The sequence below is a fragment of the Salmo salar genome, chromosome 02 (genome assembly GCF_965601325.2).
Source record: "Salmo salar chromosome 02, fSalSal1, whole genome shotgun sequence".
Lineage (NCBI taxonomy): Eukaryota > Metazoa > Chordata > Actinopteri > Salmoniformes > Salmonidae > Salmo > Salmo salar.
In genome coordinates, this window is record NC_138292.1 from 70260342 (window position 1) to 70281306 (window position 20965).

Below are 20965 nucleotides of genomic sequence, written 5' to 3' on the forward strand. Positions count from 1 at the left end.
CTTCTAACAAGTTCTTTGAAGAACCTTTTAGTGCTGTTTTTCATTGACCAACAACCCTACGGTTCTTAGGGGATCTGAAAACAACTCCAGTTGAACCGTTCATTTTTAGAGTGTAGTCGGCTCTATTTACTCTCAGATTAAAAAATGCTGATTAGCATCAACGATCAAGTCAGCTGCTGCTGCTCCAATACAGTATGAGGTGAGATGGTGAACTGGTGTTGAACCGGGCAGTCAGTCATTCATTCTGTACTATGAGTCTATCAAATCAAATTGTATTAGTCACATGCGCCGAATACAACAGGTGTAGACCTTAAAGTGAAATGCTTACTTACAAGCCCCTAACCAACAATACAGTTTTAGAAAGTACAAATAAGAATAAGAAATAAAAGGAACTAGTAATTAAAGAGCAGAAGTTAAATAACAATAGCTAGACTATATACAGGAGGTATTGGTATAGAGTCAATGTGCTGGGGCACCGGTTAGTCGAGGTAATTGAGGTAGTATGTACATGTAGGTAGAGTTATTAAAGTGACTATACATAGATGATAACAGAAAGTGGGGCGGGGGCTTCCTCTGACACCGCCTGGTATAGAGGTCCTGGATAGCAGGAAGCTTGGCCCCAGTGATGTACTGGGCTGTGTGCACTACCCTCTGTAGTGCCTTGCGGTCGGAGACAGAGCAGTTGCCATACCAGGCAGGGATGCAACCAGTCAGGATGCTCTCGATTATGCAGCTGTAGAACCGTTTGAGGATCTGAGGACCCATACTAAATATTTTCAGTCTTCTGAGGGGGAATAGGTTTTGTTGTGCACTCTTCACAACTGTCTTGGTGTGCTTAGACCATGGTGGTTCGTTAGTGATGTGGACGCCAAGGAACTTGAAGGTCTCAACCTGCTCCACTACAGCCCGTCGATGAGAATGGGGGTGTGCTCGGTCTTCTTTTCCTGTAGTCCACAATCATCTCCTTTGTCTTGATCACGTTGAGGGAGAGGTTGTTTTCCTGGCACCACACAGCCAGGTCTCTGACCTCCTCCCTATAGGCTGTCTCCTCGTTGTTGGTGATCAGTTGTGTTGTTACTTACCCTTAAAAACATGAGCTGGCGCACACCCAGAAAAATAGTTTGTGTGGAGGTGCTGACTAACGGCGAATAAACTATAGACTATCAAAATAAAGAAAGTCGCACTCTCCATGTATAAACTCCCAGCAATTTAATGGGTATTTACCAATGTTTTGGCATCACTGTGCCTTCCTCAGGTTAATGTCATTAATAATTGAATTAGGTTACGTAGACAAACAGTGCAATTAGTGTAACCAATGACAATAGTGAGGGCTGTGTCATAATGATTAAGTTAATTAAAATTAATTAGTGAAACTGTTAAAAAAATTGTATATGGCATATTAAATATTTTACTCTATTGTTATCATATAGAAACATCATGGAATATTGTACATCATATTAGCATCAACATACATTATTGTTTCATTCAATTTCATATTTAAAAGTACATAAGTCAGAACTCATCACCTGCTATGTAAAAGAGACAGAAGAATGCACAATGGTCAATGCTATCCGGGATCCTTGGGACATCCCTACCCTAAACCCTACCTTAACCATTTTAAATGTCAACTTCAACGGGCTAGGGACGTCTCAAGGATGTATCTCTACCTGAAAATACATGATCTAAGTGATTGATAGTTAGTATTCAGCAGTCATAAAGCCTTATTTACTTTAATGAACTACTAAAATAGTGATTTTGTCAGACAGCATAGACAGCAGCTCTACACTTTATTGACTGACTGATCCATTCATCCTTCCATCCCTCCTCAGCCTTCCTCTCCTCTGAAGACCCATTGAGGGTGGAGCTCAGTCAGAGAGCTGTTGAGGGACTGGTAAGGAAGAACACTTCTACAGCCAGAGAGGTCACACATGGTTTAGATGGTAAATATTTATGTTCCCTTAGCGGTTCATCACGTCAGCAAACGGGAATATGTTCCATCATCCATGTTTATTTACATTAGTGCAAATTATCCACTGATATTGGTGTAATTTCTCACCCCTTTTGGCTGTATGAAAGTTAATTTCCCCTCAGACACACATTTGTTGTTTGATATTATGAAGGTCATTTGTGTCAAATTTACTTTTCCCCACTCATTCACCTCATCTCTTTACATTGCTGATGCATATTTGGTGGCCTGACTGCGTCCAGAATATGTCAAAGGCCCATCCTGGTAGATCTGAACCTAATGCAGCTTGGAGGAATCGGATGACAGAAGTCACATTTAGGTGCCAGGTGTAACTGAGGCCATAGATGCTCCATATCCATTACTTTGAGTGTTTTACATAATATGACTAAATGTGTTTCATTCTGTGTTGCAGGGACAGTCAAGAAATGGAACAAGGCCACAGAACATGACATAAGCAGAGCTGTTTGATAATTTTGTTTGTTTTTAATAGTTGAATCCTTCGACGTATTGTTGATTTAAAAAAAAAGTGAGATGAAACATACATACCATACAGTAGATATACTGAATTTATACTGTTTTTCATACTAAGATGGACCAAGATATGTGTTGCTTTTGCAAGAGTCTTGATTGGTCAGTCATCGGGTTCATTTGTTTTGCAATATGTTTAAATCAAATCAAGCTTTATTTATACAGCACATTTCAGACATGGATGCAACACAATGGCTTCACAGGAAAAAACAAATAAAACAATGAAAATAAACAAATATTTACCACAACAAACATAAGATAAAAAAGATTAACTGAAAGACTAAAACATTCTAAGGAAAATCCATTGATTAAAATACTAAGAATTGGATGCATCATCCAACCCAGAATATAAGCTTGTTTAACTCCATTGTTTGTTGTTTCGTTCCCCAGCAAGAAAATCTGAAAAGTCCCTTAAATAGAAGATGGAACTAACAAAGAGTCACTGACAACAACTAAACAGGTGGGGTTTTAGGAGGGGTTCTGATAGACACTATGGGGGTGTCCACTGAAAGTTAACTAGTAACAACAACTGGGACATAAGACACCCACCATGAGACCCACTAAATCTGCCCAAGAAGAGGCAAACAAAAGAAAAACCCACACCAAACTTAAAGACAGGAAGTAAACCAAAAGGTGGAGCAACTAAAGGTGTTGGCTTTACACATCTATCAAAACAACTGGAGCACTGGGCCAGACACTTAAATAGATACCTGGGCCAGCTCAGGTGAAACACCTTCCCACTAATGAGATGGACAAGCCAGCACAGGTGACTAACGAGGTGACACCAATCAGTGCGCCCTACGTGCTAACAAGCTATACGTGCTAAAGTCCAACCTCAAAACATAAATGGAAACACCAAAGCCTGTAACACCTTCCCCGTTAAGACAACAAATATATCCTATAAGTTTGCTCACCACCAAGAGAAAACTTCCATTTCACATTATAAATCAACTACAATGCTTCACCTTCTACAATATAAATATGGTTTACTGGCTGTCAACAATTAAAAACAGGAAAAAACATTTGTAAATATATTATTTTTCTACAATCTTATTTTTTGAAAACTCACTCGCTTCTAGAACTCTCGTCCCCTTGGAACGAGCCGAACACAACTCATCTCCAATACGGAAAAACATGCAGTCAATACAAATTGTGATCCATGGCAACGCACTGGCTAAACGCAAAACATTTTGACTGCCCACCCCTGAGACAATCAGCAACTAAGTTGTCCTTACCACAGACATGTCTGATTTCAAGAGGAAACTCCTGCAATATCCGTAGTAACTTTCCACCTCACTACAGAGCTTCTCTCTCTTTTCAGGGTTCACTAGATAGGCATGTTGTTGGATCGGGGCCCAGTCCCCAATGTCATGTACATTTGGTTTGGCACATGTTAGAATGAATCCTGATATTCTAAAAGAAGGGCAACAATGTCAATATAATTATACCCAAAAATTGTCAGCTGGTTGAGTAAATAATTATGATTACTAAATGTTACATGAATTGTAAATATGAAATATCAAAAGCAAATGTACACCCCTTTGTTAATATGTATTGGCAATTCACAATGGTGAGGCATGGAATAATAAAACATGTATCTTTTGTCAGGCTAGATGTTTGAAACGTGATAAAATTGTCAGATGGTTGCATAAATAATTATGATTGCTAAATGTTACATGAATTGTAATTGAACGTGTATTGGACGTCGGGCATAGTCTTCTTTTCAACATCTTTTCAATTACATTTTGCTGGGTGGGTTAGCCCCAATGTCAAAACACAGTTTTAACGTGTCCAAATCAATAACCAATATGCAGAAACCGTTTGTGATATATTGAAAACCTAAACATAAAATGTGCTATATACACAAATATCGGCCAAAATAATCATATTACTTGTATTTTTTTAAACAAGCACCTTGTAAACTGCACAAGCAGCAATAAATCACTGATATCGATTAGGGGGGAAATCAGGTTGTACGTGCTGTTGAAAACAAACACAACTAAAACAAACACATGGAAATGGAAGATATGTTTTACCTCACTGGTTAGAGGACAACCTGCAGAAGACAGTCGGTTGGAGTGATGCATTTAAATTTAGGGGAACAAAAACAAAGGAACAGAACACTTATTTGTCATCACTCATCGATATCATGTTGAAATCAATTGTGCGAGAGGAGGGAGATGAGGTTGCACGTCCTGTTAAAACTAACAGCTCAAAAACCACACGGAATCTTGGAATAACGTGTACAGTCGTGACCAAAAGTTTTGAGAATGACACAAATATTAATTTTCACAAAGTCTGCTGGCTCAGTTTGTATGATGGCAAATTGCATATACTCCAGAATGTTATGAAGAGTGATCAGATAAATTGCAAAGTCCCTCTTTGCCATGCAAATGACCTGAATCCCCCAAAAACATTTCCACTGCATTTCAGCCCTGCCACAAAAGGACCAGCTGACATCATGTCAGTGATTCTCTCGTTAACACAGGTGTGAGTGTTGATGAGGACAAGGCTGGAGATCACTCTGTCATGCTGATTGATTCCAAGCACCACCCTCCTTTTGAAGCTTCCAGTCTGTTATTCGAACTCATAGTTCTTCCTCTGTCAACCATGGTTACCTGCAAGGAAACACATGCCGTCATCATTGCTTTGCACAAAAAGGGCTTCACAGGCAAGGATATTGCTGCCAGTAAGATTGAACCTAAATCAACCATTTATCGAATCATCAAGAACTTCAAGGAGAGCGGTTCAATTGTTGTGAAGAAGGCTTCAGGGCGCCCAAGAAAGTCCAGCAAGCGCCAGGACCATCTACTAAAGTTGATTCAGCTGCGGGATCGGGGCACCACCAATACAGAGCTTGCTCAGGAATGGCAGCAGGCAGGTGTGAGTGCATCTGCACGCACAGTGAGGCGAAGACTTTTGGAGGATGGCCTGGTGTCAAGAAGGGCAACAAAGAAGCCACTTCTCTCCAGGAAAAACATCAGGGACAGACTGATATTCTGCAAAAGGTACAGTTATTGGACTGCTGAGGACTGGGGTAAAGTCATTTTCTCTGATGAATCCCCTTTCCGATTGTTTGGGGCATCCGGAAAAAAGCTTGTCCGGAGAAGACAAGGTGAGCGCTACCATCAGTCCTGTGTCATGCCAACAGTAAAGCATCCTGAGACCATTCATGTGTGGGGTTGCTTCTCAGAAAAGGGAGTGGGCTCACTCACAATTATGCCTAAAGAACACAGCCATGAGTAAAGAACTGTACCAACACATCCTCCGAGAGCAACTTCTCCCAACCATCCAGGAACAGTTTGGTGACGAACAATGCCTTTTCCAGCATGATGGAGCACCTTGCCATAAGGCAAAAGTGATAACTAAGTGGCTCGGGGAACAAAACATTGATATTTTGGGTCCAGGACCAGGAAACTCCCCAGACCTTAATCCCATTGAGAACTTGTGGTCAATCCTCAAGAGGCGGGTGGACAAACAAAACCCCACAAATTCTGACAAACTCCAAGCATTGATTATGCAAGAATGGGCTGTCATCAGTCAGGATGTGGCCCAGAAGTTAATTGACAGCATACCAGGGCGGATTGCAGAGGTCTTGAAAAAGAAGGGTCAACACTGCAAATATTGACTCTTTGCATCAACTTCATGTAATTGTCAATAAAAGTCTTTGACACTTATGAAATGCTTGCAATTATACTTCAGTATTCGATAGTAACATCTGACAAAAATATCTAAAGACACTGAAGCAGCAAACTTTGTGAAAACTAATATTTGTGTCATTATCAAAACTTTTGGCCACGACTGTACAGCTCAAAGACCACACGGAATCTGGGAATAATGTGTACATCACTGGTTAGAGGACAATCTGTAGAAAACAGCTAGCTACATTTTGAGGTGTTGCATTTTGATTCAAGTGGGTCACCAACGTGGTAAGTGTAACACAATTCTTCTTTTGTTAGTCACTTTTCATTAAATTCAATTCAGAGCCTGGATCTTTCCCCAGAGGCTAATATCAACAGAACAGGGGGCAAACGTTTAGGGTTCTACATTCTGACATCACTAAAATAATGCTGCTACAATGTTTAAACATTCTACATTGTGACATCATTTCATTGATGTCAGGAAACAACTCCTTCATGTATGTATTTTCTGATGTTTGATCAGAGATCTTTTATCAGAGTATCTCTTCCCACATTGATCACAGCAAGGATTCGTTCCTGTGTGTGTTCTCTGGTGTACAGTTAGATAGCTAGATCTAGTAAAACTCTTCCCACATTGATTACAGCTATACAATTTCTCTCCTGTGTGTGTTCTCTGGTGCAAAGTCAGCTGGCTAGATGTAGTAAAACTCTTCCCACATTGATCACAGCTATAAGGTTTCTCTCCTGTGTGTGTTCTCTGATGTACTATCAGGTTGTATGGCCGAGTAAAACTCTTCCCACATTGACTACAGCTATAAGATTTCTCTCCTGTGTGTGTTCTCTGGTGTACTATCAGGCTGTCTGGCCGAGTAAAACTCTTCCCACATTGACTACAGCTATAAGAATTCGCTCCTGTGTGTGTTCTCTGGTGTACTATCAGGCTGTCTGGCCAAGTAAAACTCTTCCCACATTGATTACAGCTATAAGGTTTCTCTCCTGTGTGTGTTCTCTGGTGAATAGTTACATAGCTAGATGTAGAAAAACTCTTTCCACATTGACTACAGCTATAAGGTTTCTCTCCAGTGTGTATTCTCTGGTGTGATTTCAGGGTTTGTTGCCGAATAAAACTCTTCCCACATTGATTACAGCTGTATGGTTTCTCTCCTGTGTGTGTTCTCTGGTGTATAGTTAGATAGCGAGATGTAGAAAAACCCTTCCCACATTGAATACAGCTATATGGTTTCTCTCCAGTGTGAATTCTTTGATGTATTTTAAGTTTTACTGAAGAGTTGAATCTTTTCCCACAGTCAGAGCAGCAGTGAGATTTCTTCCCTGTGGGTCTCTGCTGGTGTTTCTTGAGGAGTTCTGATCTGAAGAGACTCTTCTCTGCCTCGTTAGCATCATGATGTTGTTGAGGCTCCCCAGAGGATCCACAATAGTCCCGTCTCTCTCCTGTGTGAACGACAAAAGTTAGACAGATGGTTAAAGGCCCACAACAGCAGAAATCCGCTGTTTATTTGAGGTAAAAGGTGATGCCCAGAGCATACCCATGAAGTTGTACAACAATTGACCTCTGTTAAATTTGACAATTAAGACAGTCAAGTGAGCAACAATAGTCATATGTTGTCTTGTTTTCACATTAGTAGTAAAATTGTAGGCTAGAAATAAATTATTCAAGTTGTTGAAATCCTAGGCACTGTGCCAGATGACTTTTGGTCTCCAATATAGGCCACTTTCTGTGTTTGCTAAAATTGTGGCACGAGGGTAAAGCACACACAATTTGGTTGCAGAAACTCCTCCCTGCTAATCCTTGAACCGAAGTTGCGACTCCCCATAGTATGTTGTACCAAAGCTGACTGACCCTTAAGGGAACTACACTGCCATAAATACAAGGAAAGTTAAGTAGTGCTTTATGATTTTTTTTAAATCACAAATCCGTCAAGGCACCAACTTTAAGAAGGGTTTAAAACAAAGGTTTCAAACAATTCATAAATGTTATTGAATGTTGGTAGGTTTTGCCTTTAATGTAATGGCATTGAAAATAAATGGAAAAAAAGGCGAATAGTTGTGTTTCAATACCTATACTAACATACTGTATACTACATACTTAATGAGTACATACTACATACTATCAGTTAATTTTAGTATACTGTAACTACATACTTAATGAGTATATACTATTAGTTCATTTTATTTATTATTTAATTTTAGTATACTATAACTACATACAGTGAGGGAAAAAAGTATTTGATCCCCTGCTGAATTTGTACGTTTGCCCACTGACAAAGAAATGATCAGTCCAAAGTTTTAATGGTAGGTTTATTTGAACAGTGAGAGACAGAATAACAAAAAAATCCAGAAAAACGCATTTAAAAAATGTTATAAATTGATTTGCATTTTAATGAGAGAAATAAGTATTTGACCCCACTGCAAAACATGACTTAGTACTTGGTGGCAAAACCCTTGTTGGCAATCAGAGGTCAGATGTTTCTTGTAGTTGGCCACCAGGTTTGCACAAATCTCAGGAGGGATTTTGTCCCACTCCTCTTTGCAGATCTTCTCCAAGTCATTAAGGTTTCGAGGCTGACGTTTGGCATCTCGAACCTTCAGCTCCCTCCACAGATTTTCTATGGGATTAAGGTCTGGAGACTGGCTAGCCCACTCCAGGACCTTAATGTGCTTCTTGAGCCACTCCTTTGTTGCCTTGGCCGTGTGTTTTGGGTCATTGTCATGCTGGAATACCCATCCACAACCCATTTTCAATGCCCTGGCTGAGGGAAGGAGGTTCTCACCCAAGATTTGACGGTACATGGCCCCGTCCATCGTCCCTTTGATGCGGTGAAGTTGTCCTGTCCCCTTAGCAGAAAAACACTACCAAAGCATAATGTTTCCACCTCCATGTTTGATGGTGGGGATGGTGTTCTTGGAGTCATAGGCAGCATTCCTCCTCCTCCAAACACGGCGAGTTGAGTTGAAGCCAAAGAGCTCCATTTTGGTCTCATCTGACCACAACACTTTCACCCAGTTGTCCTCTGAATCATTCAGATGTTCATTGGCAAACTTCAGACAGGCATGTATATGTGCTTTCTTGAGCAGGCGGACCTTGCGGGCACTGCAGGATTTCAGTCCTTCACAGCGTAGTGTGTTACCAATTGTTTTCTTGGTGACTATGGTTCCAGCTGCCTTGAGATCATTGACAAGATCCTCCCGTGTAGTTCTGGGCTGATTCCTCCCCGTTCTCATGATCATTGCAACTCCACGAGGTGAGATCTTGCATGGAGCCCCAGGCCGAGGGAGATTGACAGTTCTTTTGTGTTTCTTCCATTTGCGAATAATCGCACCAACTGTTGTCACCTTCTCACCAAGCTGCTTGGCAATGGTCTTGTAACCCATTCCAGCCTTGTGTAGGTCTACAATCTTGTCCCTGACATCAATGGAGACCTCTTTGGTCTTGGCCATGGTGGAGAGTTTGGAATCTGATTGATTGCTTCTATGGACAGGTGTCTTTTATACAGGTAACAAACTGAGATTAGGAGCACTCCCTTTAAGAGTGTGCTCCTAATCTCAGCTCGTTACCTGTATAAAAGACACCTGGGAGCCAGAAATCTTTCTGATTGAGAGGGGGTCAAATACTTATTTCCCTCATTAAAATGCAAATCAATTTATAAAATTTTTGACGTGCGTTTTTCTGGATTTTTTTGTTGTTATTCTGTCTCTCACTAAACCAAATAAACCTACCATTAAAATTATAGACTGATAATTTCTTTGTCAGTGGGCAAACATACAAAATCAGCAGGGGATCAAATACTTTTTTCCCTCACTGTACTTAATGAGTATATACTACATACTATTAGTTAATTGTAGTATATTGTAACTACATACTTAATGAGTATATACAACATACTATTAGTTGATTGTAGTAAACTGTAACCGAACCGTTTCCATTCAGTTGAGCGCTCTTCTAATATCTACCGGAAGTTTTTGTTGTTGCGATGCAACCTCTTGCTAGCTAGCTAGTTAGCATAACACATTACTAGTTAGACATTTTACGACTTCAGGTGTGTTTTAAATTCAATCTTGAATACCAGAGTGTTTCATAAATTCAGAGCGTTGTAAGATTGTCCATTTGTAAATTTAGCCCGTTTCGCTCTCGGAGCGCACTGAACGCTCCGGCCGAGGAGTTGGGTTGATTTGACCGTTCTGACCTTAGCTTGCTAGCTACTTCCAGACCACTCTGACCATTTTACTCGCCCTAGCAGAGCTGGTTAGGCAGTTTTCATGTTATCCAGAGTGACTGTGCTGCTGGAAAACATTTAAATGACGCTTTTTTTGCCTACGTTACTGACACCTGGACATATTCAACGGGTGTTGAGCGCTAGTAAATTCATTATTCTGCACTCTGGGACACTCAGACGAGAGTGCTCTGAAATCGGAGTAGATAGCCAGAGCGAATTTATGAAAGCACCCGAATGTCCATTGAGAAAGCACAACGACTATACCGTTTAGCTAAACTAAGAATGACGGGAATAATCAAGTCAATAAACGTTGGGTAGTTAGTTAGATAGAATATAGTTAATATACTGGCAAGTTTGAAGTATAAGTAGCCAACGTACGTTAGTTCACATACTGGTACATACTGCTGTAATAACATGCTAGCAAATTGTCAGCCAAAATATTGTGTACGGTAACTTATTTTAAAAGTCATTACATTGTTCAACAGTTTAACATTTGCCATAATCCGTTAAAGCAATGAATTTGTATCGGTTCTCGTTGGACTTCGGTTGCGTATTTTCCGCCATTTTCTTCAAATCTGAAAACACTGTGAAGACACGCCCATTTCCTGAAGAATTGCATTATGGGCCCTAAAGTACTGCATGTATACGTCATATTTTGGCGAATTTAGTACGACATCCGGAAACTTTTGCCATACTTAACTACATCATACTATGACCAATAAGCATACTATATACTCAATTCCTGTCACAAATAGTACGGTTAGTATGAGTATTCGAACACAGCTAATTACTTATCAACAGCTCTAAAAAATTTACCCCCACAGGAAATCTTCACTGGCAGTTATAGAAAGACCCATTTACTATATAACCATTGATTCTTGAAGAATATAACATATAAACGCCTCAAATGTTTCAATTGTATTAACCCACCAGAAACCAAAACATAAGCTTGTATAACGCCACTGTTAGTATGCCTTGAAATCATGTTTAAAACTATAATTTTGACCTTATGGATTGCCAGTCCTTGTATTTATAGTGTAGTCAAAACAGTGGGTAGTCCTGAGCTGGCCTCAAACCTGGGTCCAGCAACTGTCAAGAAGTCTGAACTTCTTAACGAGGTCGCTAGGTTTTGGGTTACGTTTGCTACAATAGCTTTCTCTATGAATTTGAGAGTGGTTACATTTCTCCAGCCCCAATCCCTCAGCTGTTTACCAAACCAAGTCTCAGGGCTGACAATTTTTTGCTATTTAAATCCTAGGTTACCCCTATAAAATAGCCGCACATCTATCAACCAATCTGCAGTTCATACAATAACAAAGCTGTCATTCCACCACTAGTTTGGTTATAAGATGATGATGGGGCTGGAAATGTAACTACTCTCAAATTCATAGACGGATCTACGGATGCAAGGACTGACCATCCATGATATCAACAATATAGTTTTAAACATGTTTTGAGTGTTTGTTTATCATTTATAATTTCTAAAAATTGGAGTAAAAAAGCTTATTTGGGGTTCTGACGGGGTAAATAGTTGAACTAAGCTCATGAGGCATGTGTTATATTCTTCAAGAATCAATGGTTATAAATAAATCATTTAAAAAGTCTAAATATGGATGTAGCTATTGCATATTTCCCCTTTAACACCACACATCAGTTCAACAACTGCAGAGTTTGTGCCTCTGTTTTTAAGACAGTACTTACTAGTGTTACTCTGGGCCCGTTTATCGTTAGAACCATTGGATGCCTTAACATGCCTTTGGGAAACCGAGCCCAGATATCCAGTTTCATCCTCTTCATCGTCTTCTTCCAATGTGACAGTCATCTCCCCCTCCTCCTCTTTCACCCCCAAAACAGCATCCTCCTCTTTCTCTTCCTCTTCTTTAACAGTAAGATCCTCCTCCTCTTTCACTCTGAACGCGTCTTCCTCTTGTTTAACTGAAACGTCTTTCTCTTCTTCTTTCACTGTAACAGCCTCACCCTTTACTTCTTTTTGTATTGTGACATCCTCTTCCTCCTCTTTCACGACAACGTTCAGCCACAGACCCTCTTTCTCCGTCCAGCATACCTCCTCTTCTTTAGCAGGAGAGTAGCTTAGTGAGCTCATGGTCGGGTATGTTAGCTAGCTTGGCTAATGCTAACTTAACCAGCCCGCTACCTGACTAATAACAACAACACCGTAAATATGAAATGAAAACAGATAACTAACTAGACGACAGAAGTGGGGTTAAAATACAGTGGCTAATATAAACGAAAACGTCTAAAGAGCTTTATTGGTTCGGCTATTTCGGCTAGCAAGCTACCGAGGTGGCTGACTAACTGCTGTTGAAAGAAGCGTTCCGTCCACTAGATTATACGTCACACTAGCAGCATTGCCTTAAAGCCCCACATGATATATTGTTACACCATGTAGGAGCAGTACAGACCTAGTCTGTTCATTATATACATCTACATAATGTATTGTTACACCATGTAGGAGCAGTATAGACCTAGTCTGTTCATTATATACATCTACATGATGTATTGTTACACCATGTAGGAGCAGTATAGACCTAGTCTGTTCATTATAGACATCTACATGATGTATTGTTACACCATGTAGGAGTAGTATATACCTACAGTAGCTAGCTACTTATTTAGATGTAGTATGACAATGAAACTGCCTTAAATGTGATGTAATAAATAAAAAAAATCGCAATAATCAATCAACAAATCCCTGTCTTTGTATGTCTCAATATAATAGTATTATTTAATTAAATCCATTTAAAATAATCTTTGTCTGAAAATAAAATATGATCCTCAACTGCGTTTCCCACTCCAGTCAGCAGACGGCGACGTGCGTCTTTCAGGCGATGCTGCTAGCGTGACGTATAATCTAGTGGACGGTTGTTCAAAAACAGCAAGTCAACCACCTCGGTAGCTTGCTAGCCGACATAGCCAAACGATTCCAGCTGTTTATACGCTTTCGGTGTATATTAGCTACTGTGTTTTAGACACACTTCTATCGTATCTACTTGTTAACCTATTTCATGTAGTAGCTGGCTGGTTAAGTTAGCACTAGCTTAGTCGCTAATGATAGCTAACTAGCTAACATATCCGAACATGAGCTCCCTAAACTACTCCCCTCCTGTTAAATAAGAGGTCTGGGGCTGAACATTGTTGTGAAAGAGGAGAAGGAAGAGGAGGATATCAGAGTAAAAAAAAGAAGTAGAGTGTGAGGCTGTTACAGTGAAAGAAGAAGAGAAAGACGTTTCAGTGAAAGAAGAGGAAGACTCGTTCAGAGTGAAAGAGGAGGAGGATGTTACAGTAAAAAAATAAGTTGGGGGTGAGGCTGTTACAGTGAAAGAAGACACGTTCAGAGTGAAATAGGAGGAGTATGTTACCGTGAAAGAAGAGCAGGAAGAAAAAGAGGATGCCGTTTTTGGAGTGAGAAAGGAAGGGGAGATTACTGTCACATTGAAAGATGAAGAGGAGAAGATAGGAGATCCCAGTAAGTACCGCCTTCAATTTGTTTTTAATTTTGGATATCCGGAGTTGGCTCGTCAATACCTCTTCAATGGAGGGCCCTAGGATGATGACTGATATGTCTAGAATCAGACGACGTAGAAAGCAAGCTAACCCTTGTTTTCTCCGTTCCGTTTCCAAAAAGTGACTTAACATATATATTTGAGAAGGGTCTATCTGCTGACCGCAGACTGGGGGGCACGGCATGTAGTGATGATTTACTACACACCGTGCCCCCCAATAGTGCCATGTGAGAGTTGGGTTGGTTACACCAAATATTATGGATATACTGACAAGATGTCTCTCCGCCCTAACAAGGGGAGTCGTTGTCCACAAAGCGGCACTGTGGGTTGTCTAGCTCCCGCCTATCCTGTCTTTGGATTGGTGGATTCATCGTATTATTGTAATCTGTTGTTTATATTCTATGCGGGTTGTTGTCGTCAACCGCCTGTATTCAATGGAGAGAGATGCTAAGCTACTAGCATGAATATGCATAGCGATCTGGAGACAACTCCTATAGTGTTTTTATCAAAGTTGTCGGTATGTCACGTGTCCACATAAGAACTTAATCATTACGAAACTTAAGTTTGATCAAGTAAACCTCACGTAGCAAATAAGCCATTCATTTTGTTGTTGACCAAATTCAACATTTTCCACACTGCATTGATAATTGTTTGCATTTGGATACAACTTACTGTAGCCTACTGGCTACTGGCATGACCTAGAGTTACAACCTACTATAGCTTACTGGCGTGACCTAGAGAGATACAACCTACTGTAGCCTACTGGCATGTCCTACAGAGATACAACCACTGGTATGCAAGCATTTCTAAACTTTTTTCTGACTTTTATGGGGTATTGTGATATCATTATGGGTTATTGTGATGTCATTATGAGGTATTGTCTGAAGATTGATCATTAAAAAAAAATGTAATCCATTTCAGAATAAGGCTGTAACGTGACAAAATGTATAAAAAGGGAAGGGGTCTGAATGCACTATGTTCTAGGGCTGTCCCAGATTTTTTTTTAAAAGCAGTATTTCTACCAATTGATTGGTTGAAATGTTATGACGTGTATTTGTTCATATAGACACAAGTTCTGCACATACAGTTGATTTTATTAAACACATGGGGTATGTGTTTAATAAAATCAACTGTATGTGCGGAACTTGAACTGAACTGATGCTTCAAACGTTTGATTAAATAATTAACACACACAAATTACTTAAGGAAGCCAGCAATCAATATAACCAGAAGAAAATAACCAATTCCCGACCTGCTGCTGGCCTTTGTAAATTCTGACGTTATGCTCCTGAAGATTCCGGTAAAATCTGCAAACTTTTTCCATTTCCATTTGGAGTGCCAATTTATCTTACCATTTCCACTGAGGTATAACATCTGTTTGGCCCCGCCACTTCCTAGGTCGGTGAAGTGCGGTATTAAATTTAAGGAATAAATCCGAGTCTCACGCTCATCACCTGTGGAAGGCGGGGTGTGGATTTAATACTATGTTGTACCTTGTTTCCCTCCTTCAGGGAACAGTAGTTGTAGTCATAACGTGTGGATTTAATAGTATGTTGTGCCTAGTTTCCCTCCTTCAGGGAACAGTAGTTATTGTCATAACATCACGCTTGTCATATGATGAACTTCAACTTAAATACTGGATCTTGCTGTCGGACAGTTTTTTGTATTCAGATCTCTGAAATGCTCTCTAACTACGTAACATTTAGTGTCTCCTTATGTTACGCTGGGAAAACAGTTTTCATGGGCACAGAAATCCTAAATCATTTCAGAGTTTGCTAAATCCAATGGTTTTAACTGAGAGTCATCTTAAGTTGATTCACAACACCCAAATTGATACTGTCATTAACGCGGTTCTTCAATAATAATAACACAATACTTAATACTGTAGCTGTTTAGTTACCGTCACATGTTCAACTATCATCAGCTGATCCAGGAAATCATTTTCTGCATGCCAGTCAAAAGTGCTTCTTCATTCATTACACCGGTAAAGACAGTTATGCCGTGCTCCACGTTGGATCCAACATCCCTAACAAATTGATGTTTATAATGTGTTATCTGCTTGATTTACAGTAGCGTCTCGTTAGTCTGTTTGCACACAGAGATACTTAGCTCATAAAGTGTGGAGAAATGTTCCTTGATGGATAGGCTATTGTACAACACACAGAGCTATTTTCCTTTATTCAGGACATTTCGAATGACAACACATTACAGAGTAGCCTAGTGGGATTATTCACAAAATTATCTGGTGATCAGGTTATGAAATGTCATGACAAAGACATTTTAGTTTTCATGTTTCACCTGAAATATTAAATGATTTATAGTCCTAGGTCTATGTTGTTGTTAGGTGAAGTTATGGGTCCTACAGTAGGTCTATGTTATTGTGAGGTGAAGTTATGGACCAATTTGTAAACACTTAGTGTTCAAACACTCATTGTCAGGCTGATGGCAAAGCTAGCCAAAGAGCATTTTACTGGTTGAAGTGTTGTTTAAGTATAAAGCAGTTTATTTGCCACAATAACACACAGGACATTCAAACGAGCCTTACAATTATAATCCAAAAGTAGTGCACTCATAAGCAACCTGGAAATGGAGGCTATTTTTGCTGTCAGCCTATGAGAACTCCCCTGAATTTTCCCCCATGGTGGTGAATTAGTGAATAGCAACACAGAGCTTAATGTGAGTTTCCTTGAGTAGCACTCCTGATCTTGCGTTGATATTGAGCTGTAATATTCAGAATACATTGTGAAAAACTAAAATCTTCGCTCACCATTTTTTGCTCAATGCAGATAAACTACATCCATAACTAGTGGTTTCCTCATTAGCATGGAGGAGTTTCTGCAACCAAATTGCGTGTGCATCACCCTCGTGCTGCAATTTTAGCAAACACAGAAAGGGGCCTATATTGGAGACCAAAAGTCGTCTGGCACCCTGCTTAGGATTTCAACAACTTGAATAACTTATTTCTAGCCTACAATCATCGATGTTACTACTAATGTGAAAACAAGACAAAATATGACTATTGTTGCAAGCTTGACTGTCTTAATTGTAACATTTAAGACGTCAATTTCTGTACAACTTCATGGGTATGCTCTGGGCATCACCTTTTACCTCAAATAAACAGTGGATTTCTGCTGTGTTGGGCCTTTAACCACCTGTCTGACTTTGTCGTTCACACAGGAGAGAGACAGGACTATTGTGGATCCTCTGGGGAGCCTCAACAACATCATGATGCTGATGAGGCAGAGAAAAGTCTCTCCAGATCAGAACTCCTCAAGAAACACCAGCAGATACCCACAGGGAAGGAATCTCACTGCTGCTCTGACTGTTGGAAAAGATTCAACACTTCATCAGACCTTAAAATACATCAAAGAATTCAAACTGGAGAGAAACCTTACAGCTGTGATCAATGTGGGAAGAGTTTAACTAAGCTAAGCAGCCTGATAGTACACCAGTGGGCACACCCAGGAGAGAAACCTTATATCTGTGATCAATGTGGGAAGAGTTTCACTACATCTAGCTATCAAACTATACACCAGAGAACTCACACAGGACAGAAACCTTTTGGCTGTGATCACTGTGGGAAGAGTTTTATTCGGCTACAAACTCTGAAATCACACCAGAGAATACACACTGGAGAGAAACCCCCTAGCTGTAATCAATGTGGGAAGAGATACTCTGATAAAAGATCTCTGATTAAACATCAGAAAATACATGGAGTTGTTTCATGATATCAATGAAATAATGTCACAATATAGACTGTTTTAACATTGTAGTAGGAGTATTTTAATAATGTCATAATGTAGAAGCCTAATTGTTTTGCCCCATTCAATTGATTTCAGCATGATATGGATATTAGCCTCTGGGGAAAAATCCAGGCTCTGAATTGAAAGAGTACTATTTATGAGATTTAACAAAAAGTGACTAACACAAAAATAGTTGTGTTACACTTACCACGTTGGTGACCCACTTGAATCAAAATGCAACACTTCAAAATGTAGCTAACTGTTTTCCACATTAGTGACCCACTTGAATCAAAATGCAACACTTCAAAATGTAGCTAGCTGTTTACCACGTTGGTGACCGACTTGAATCAAAACGCAACACCTAAAAATGTTTAGGTTTTCAATATATCCCAAACTGTTTCTGCATATTGATTTGAACACGTTAGAACTGTTTTTTGACATTGACATTTAGCAAAATGTAATTCAAAAGACGTTGAAAATAAGACTATGCCCGACGTCCAATATATGTTCCGTTCTAGTTGAAAGTGAAAGTTGAAAAGATGTCGTTTTTTTTCAATGACTTGAAAACAACTTAATTTCAACGTACTTGCAGCATATACACATGGATGCAGTATAATAAATTGGTCTATAATCAATTTGATTAACAATCCTACATCACTCCAGTATTTATTTACAACATCCAAGTGCTAATTGGCTTTATTCCACTACGGAAGAAGCATGTCTCAATTCACCTCATATTTCAAACATTCAGCCTGACAAAATATACATTTTTTATCATTGAAATGCCTCACCCTTAAGTTCATTATTGCCAATACATATTAACAAAGGGGTGTACATTTGCTTTTGATATTTCATATTTACAATTCATGTAACATAGCGGGTTATCTGTATTTCCACACCCCCTTATTGTTCTCTGTTGCCTGACCTTCGGCTTAGCGAGGTATGTTGTCCTTGGCTCTGCTATTGTTCAATATAAAACCTTGATAATGTTACACAATGTGCTGTTATGCAACCATACGTTTTGTTACAATGTGGACAATATAAAGATTTATGTTAACAAGTTTCACCAAGCTCGCTAACTAGGGTACCTGTTGTAACTTGTGAGTACTTGGGACAGTGTTTGAGTGAGTTTCCATGTGCTCGCGCAGGTGCCTGAGAGCTGTGACTGCGCCAAGGGCTAACATATTGTATGTAGTTATTGGGTTGGTGAGAAGTGGGATATAAAAATTACATATTTACCTTATTTGTTTGATATTAATAGTTAACAATATATACCTAACAATAGTAAGACATTTCTGTCCTATTAATGCTGTTATTTATGGTCTCCACTCTTCCTGCAGCTAGTCGAGGACATGGGTTTTACTAGAGATAGCTTGAATCAGACAATTGATTGATGTCTTGGTGATTAAAAAAAAACAACAAAAAAAACAGCCACATTCCATTCTATCATTAGTGGTGCATGTGAGACATATGTCTCTGGTCTAACTGAGCCTGCATTCTATAGATGAGATAGAGAGAGCCTGCATCCTGGAAACTAAGCCGGGGAGGGGTCGAAACAGCCTGACTAAGAATTGAAGTCCTGTATAACTTCTGTTTTCTCATTATCAGTTGGGTTACTCGGTCCAACACTCAAGGGTGTTGGGTCGACCAGCCTCATTATTGCAATAATTAATCGATATTGAATAAAGATGATTGTTTGAAGAAATGACTAAGTTTCTCACTTGATTAGAATATTCCACAGCAGAAGTTGTCCGTTCTTGTACCAGATGTAGGTGGGGTTGGGGTTGTCAGTTAGCGTACAGGTGGTGGTACAGGTCCCTTCCTCTGTGCCAGGAGTCTCCTTCACCTGTAAGTCTGAAAAGGGGCCATTTTCTACCTTTTATATTATACTGCATCATTTCTACTAGTGTTACAGATTTGTCTGTTTTTCCCCACATGTTCTACTATTGGTCCACAGGCCTTAATGATTGATACTTAAGATGATTATTATAGGTGAGTCCAGACTCGCACAGTGTAGGAGTGAGAAAATCCTCATGGTCTTTTACGGCACAGGAGTAACTGTCTGCAGAGTAACACCAGACCACTAGAGTATTACAAGAGTATTGTTGGGAAGGAGGGTCATGGAGATGTTGTCCGCTCTTGTACCAGATGTAGGTGGGGTTGGGGTTGTCAGGTGGTGCTACAGGTCAGTGTTCTCTTCTTTTCTTCTTTGGAAGAAGACACATTCACCTGCAGCTCTGAATTATTATAATTAGATATTATATATTACCTGTGACAGAGTTGTTCCAGGGAAGCTGTACACCCATTCTGCATACTGTGTTTTAAATCTGAACTTGTACTCAGCTGAATCTCTCTCTCTCAGGTCTGTGATTCTCATGGTGAGTCCTTCTCTTTAGTCGCAAGGTACTCAGCACGACCTGCATAATCTGGACCGAGCTCAGGATTTTAGGCACCTCATTATATTTCTCTTGGAGATACCAGTTTGGTTCTGAGACTACATGATAACTTGAATGTTGATATGTGCAGGGCAGTTCCACTGTTGAGCCCTTCACAGCACAGATACTCTGATGGGTGTAAATCACGTTGAAATAGTTCTGACCCAGAACACCTAAAACAGTAGTAGGCCCAATCATTTATTCAATTTGTTTCAATTATTATTGCACTCAACAAAAATATAAACAGAACAAGTGACAATTTTACTGAGTTACAGTTCATATAAAGAAATCAGTCAATTGCTATAAATGAATTAGGCCCTAATCTATGGATTTCACATGACTGGGAATACAGATATGCATCTGTTGGTCACAGATACCTTAAAAAAAAAGGTAGTCAGTATCTGGTGTGACCACCATTTGCCTCATGCAGTGCGACACATCTCCTTCACATAAGATAATGGATTTCATTTATTTATGTATTGAATACTTCATGGAAAATACCACCAGGGACTCAAAGTCAAACATAAATGAATCATTTCTTATTATCAGCAAGCTGGAAAGGTTCCAACAAACTTAATGCACCATAGTACACGTCCGTCAGGAGCTCTGACGGGGAAGTCCCGTTAGTTCTCTTATATACTGCTTACACAGACAAGTTATATTTGCGTGATTAACATTAATCATTAACGTTTGGTTCCTGCATGTAACTTATAGAACATATTCTGGACGTTCTGTCAAAATGTCTGAGGGGGTCATGACCGTCTCCCCCTCACATCTCTACCCAGCACCTACAGGAACCAATGATTGTATGAGACAAGATGTACAATTCAAAGCTCTCTCTTCAGACAACATTTCCCTCACACATGAATATACACCTACTATTGGTGAAACAT

The 20965-nt window shown here is 39.7% G+C and overlaps 1 protein-coding gene and 1 long non-coding RNA gene across 2 annotated transcripts; one reads left to right on the forward strand and one right to left on the reverse strand.

Moving 5' to 3' along the window:
* Positions 1 to 2427: 2427 nt before the first annotated feature.
* Positions 2428 to 12696, reverse strand: LOC123730799 (uncharacterized). Its single transcript, XM_082966462.1, has 2 exons — positions 12072 to 12696; positions 2428 to 7587 (listed from the first exon to the last, which is right to left on the reverse strand). The coding sequence occupies exons 1-2, from the start codon at positions 12472 to 12474 to the stop codon at positions 6629 to 6631; spliced, it is 1362 nt and encodes a 453-aa protein (XP_082822588.1). The 5' UTR covers positions 12475 to 12696; the 3' UTR covers positions 2428 to 6628.
* A 550-nt stretch (positions 12697 to 13246) lies between these two features.
* On the forward strand, positions 13247 to 19342 carry LOC145862422 (uncharacterized). Its single transcript, XR_014381869.1, has 2 exons — positions 13247 to 13857; positions 17072 to 19342. It is a non-coding gene; the product is annotated as an uncharacterized LOC145862422 (long non-coding RNA).
* The last annotated feature ends 1623 nt before the right edge of the window (positions 19343 to 20965 follow it).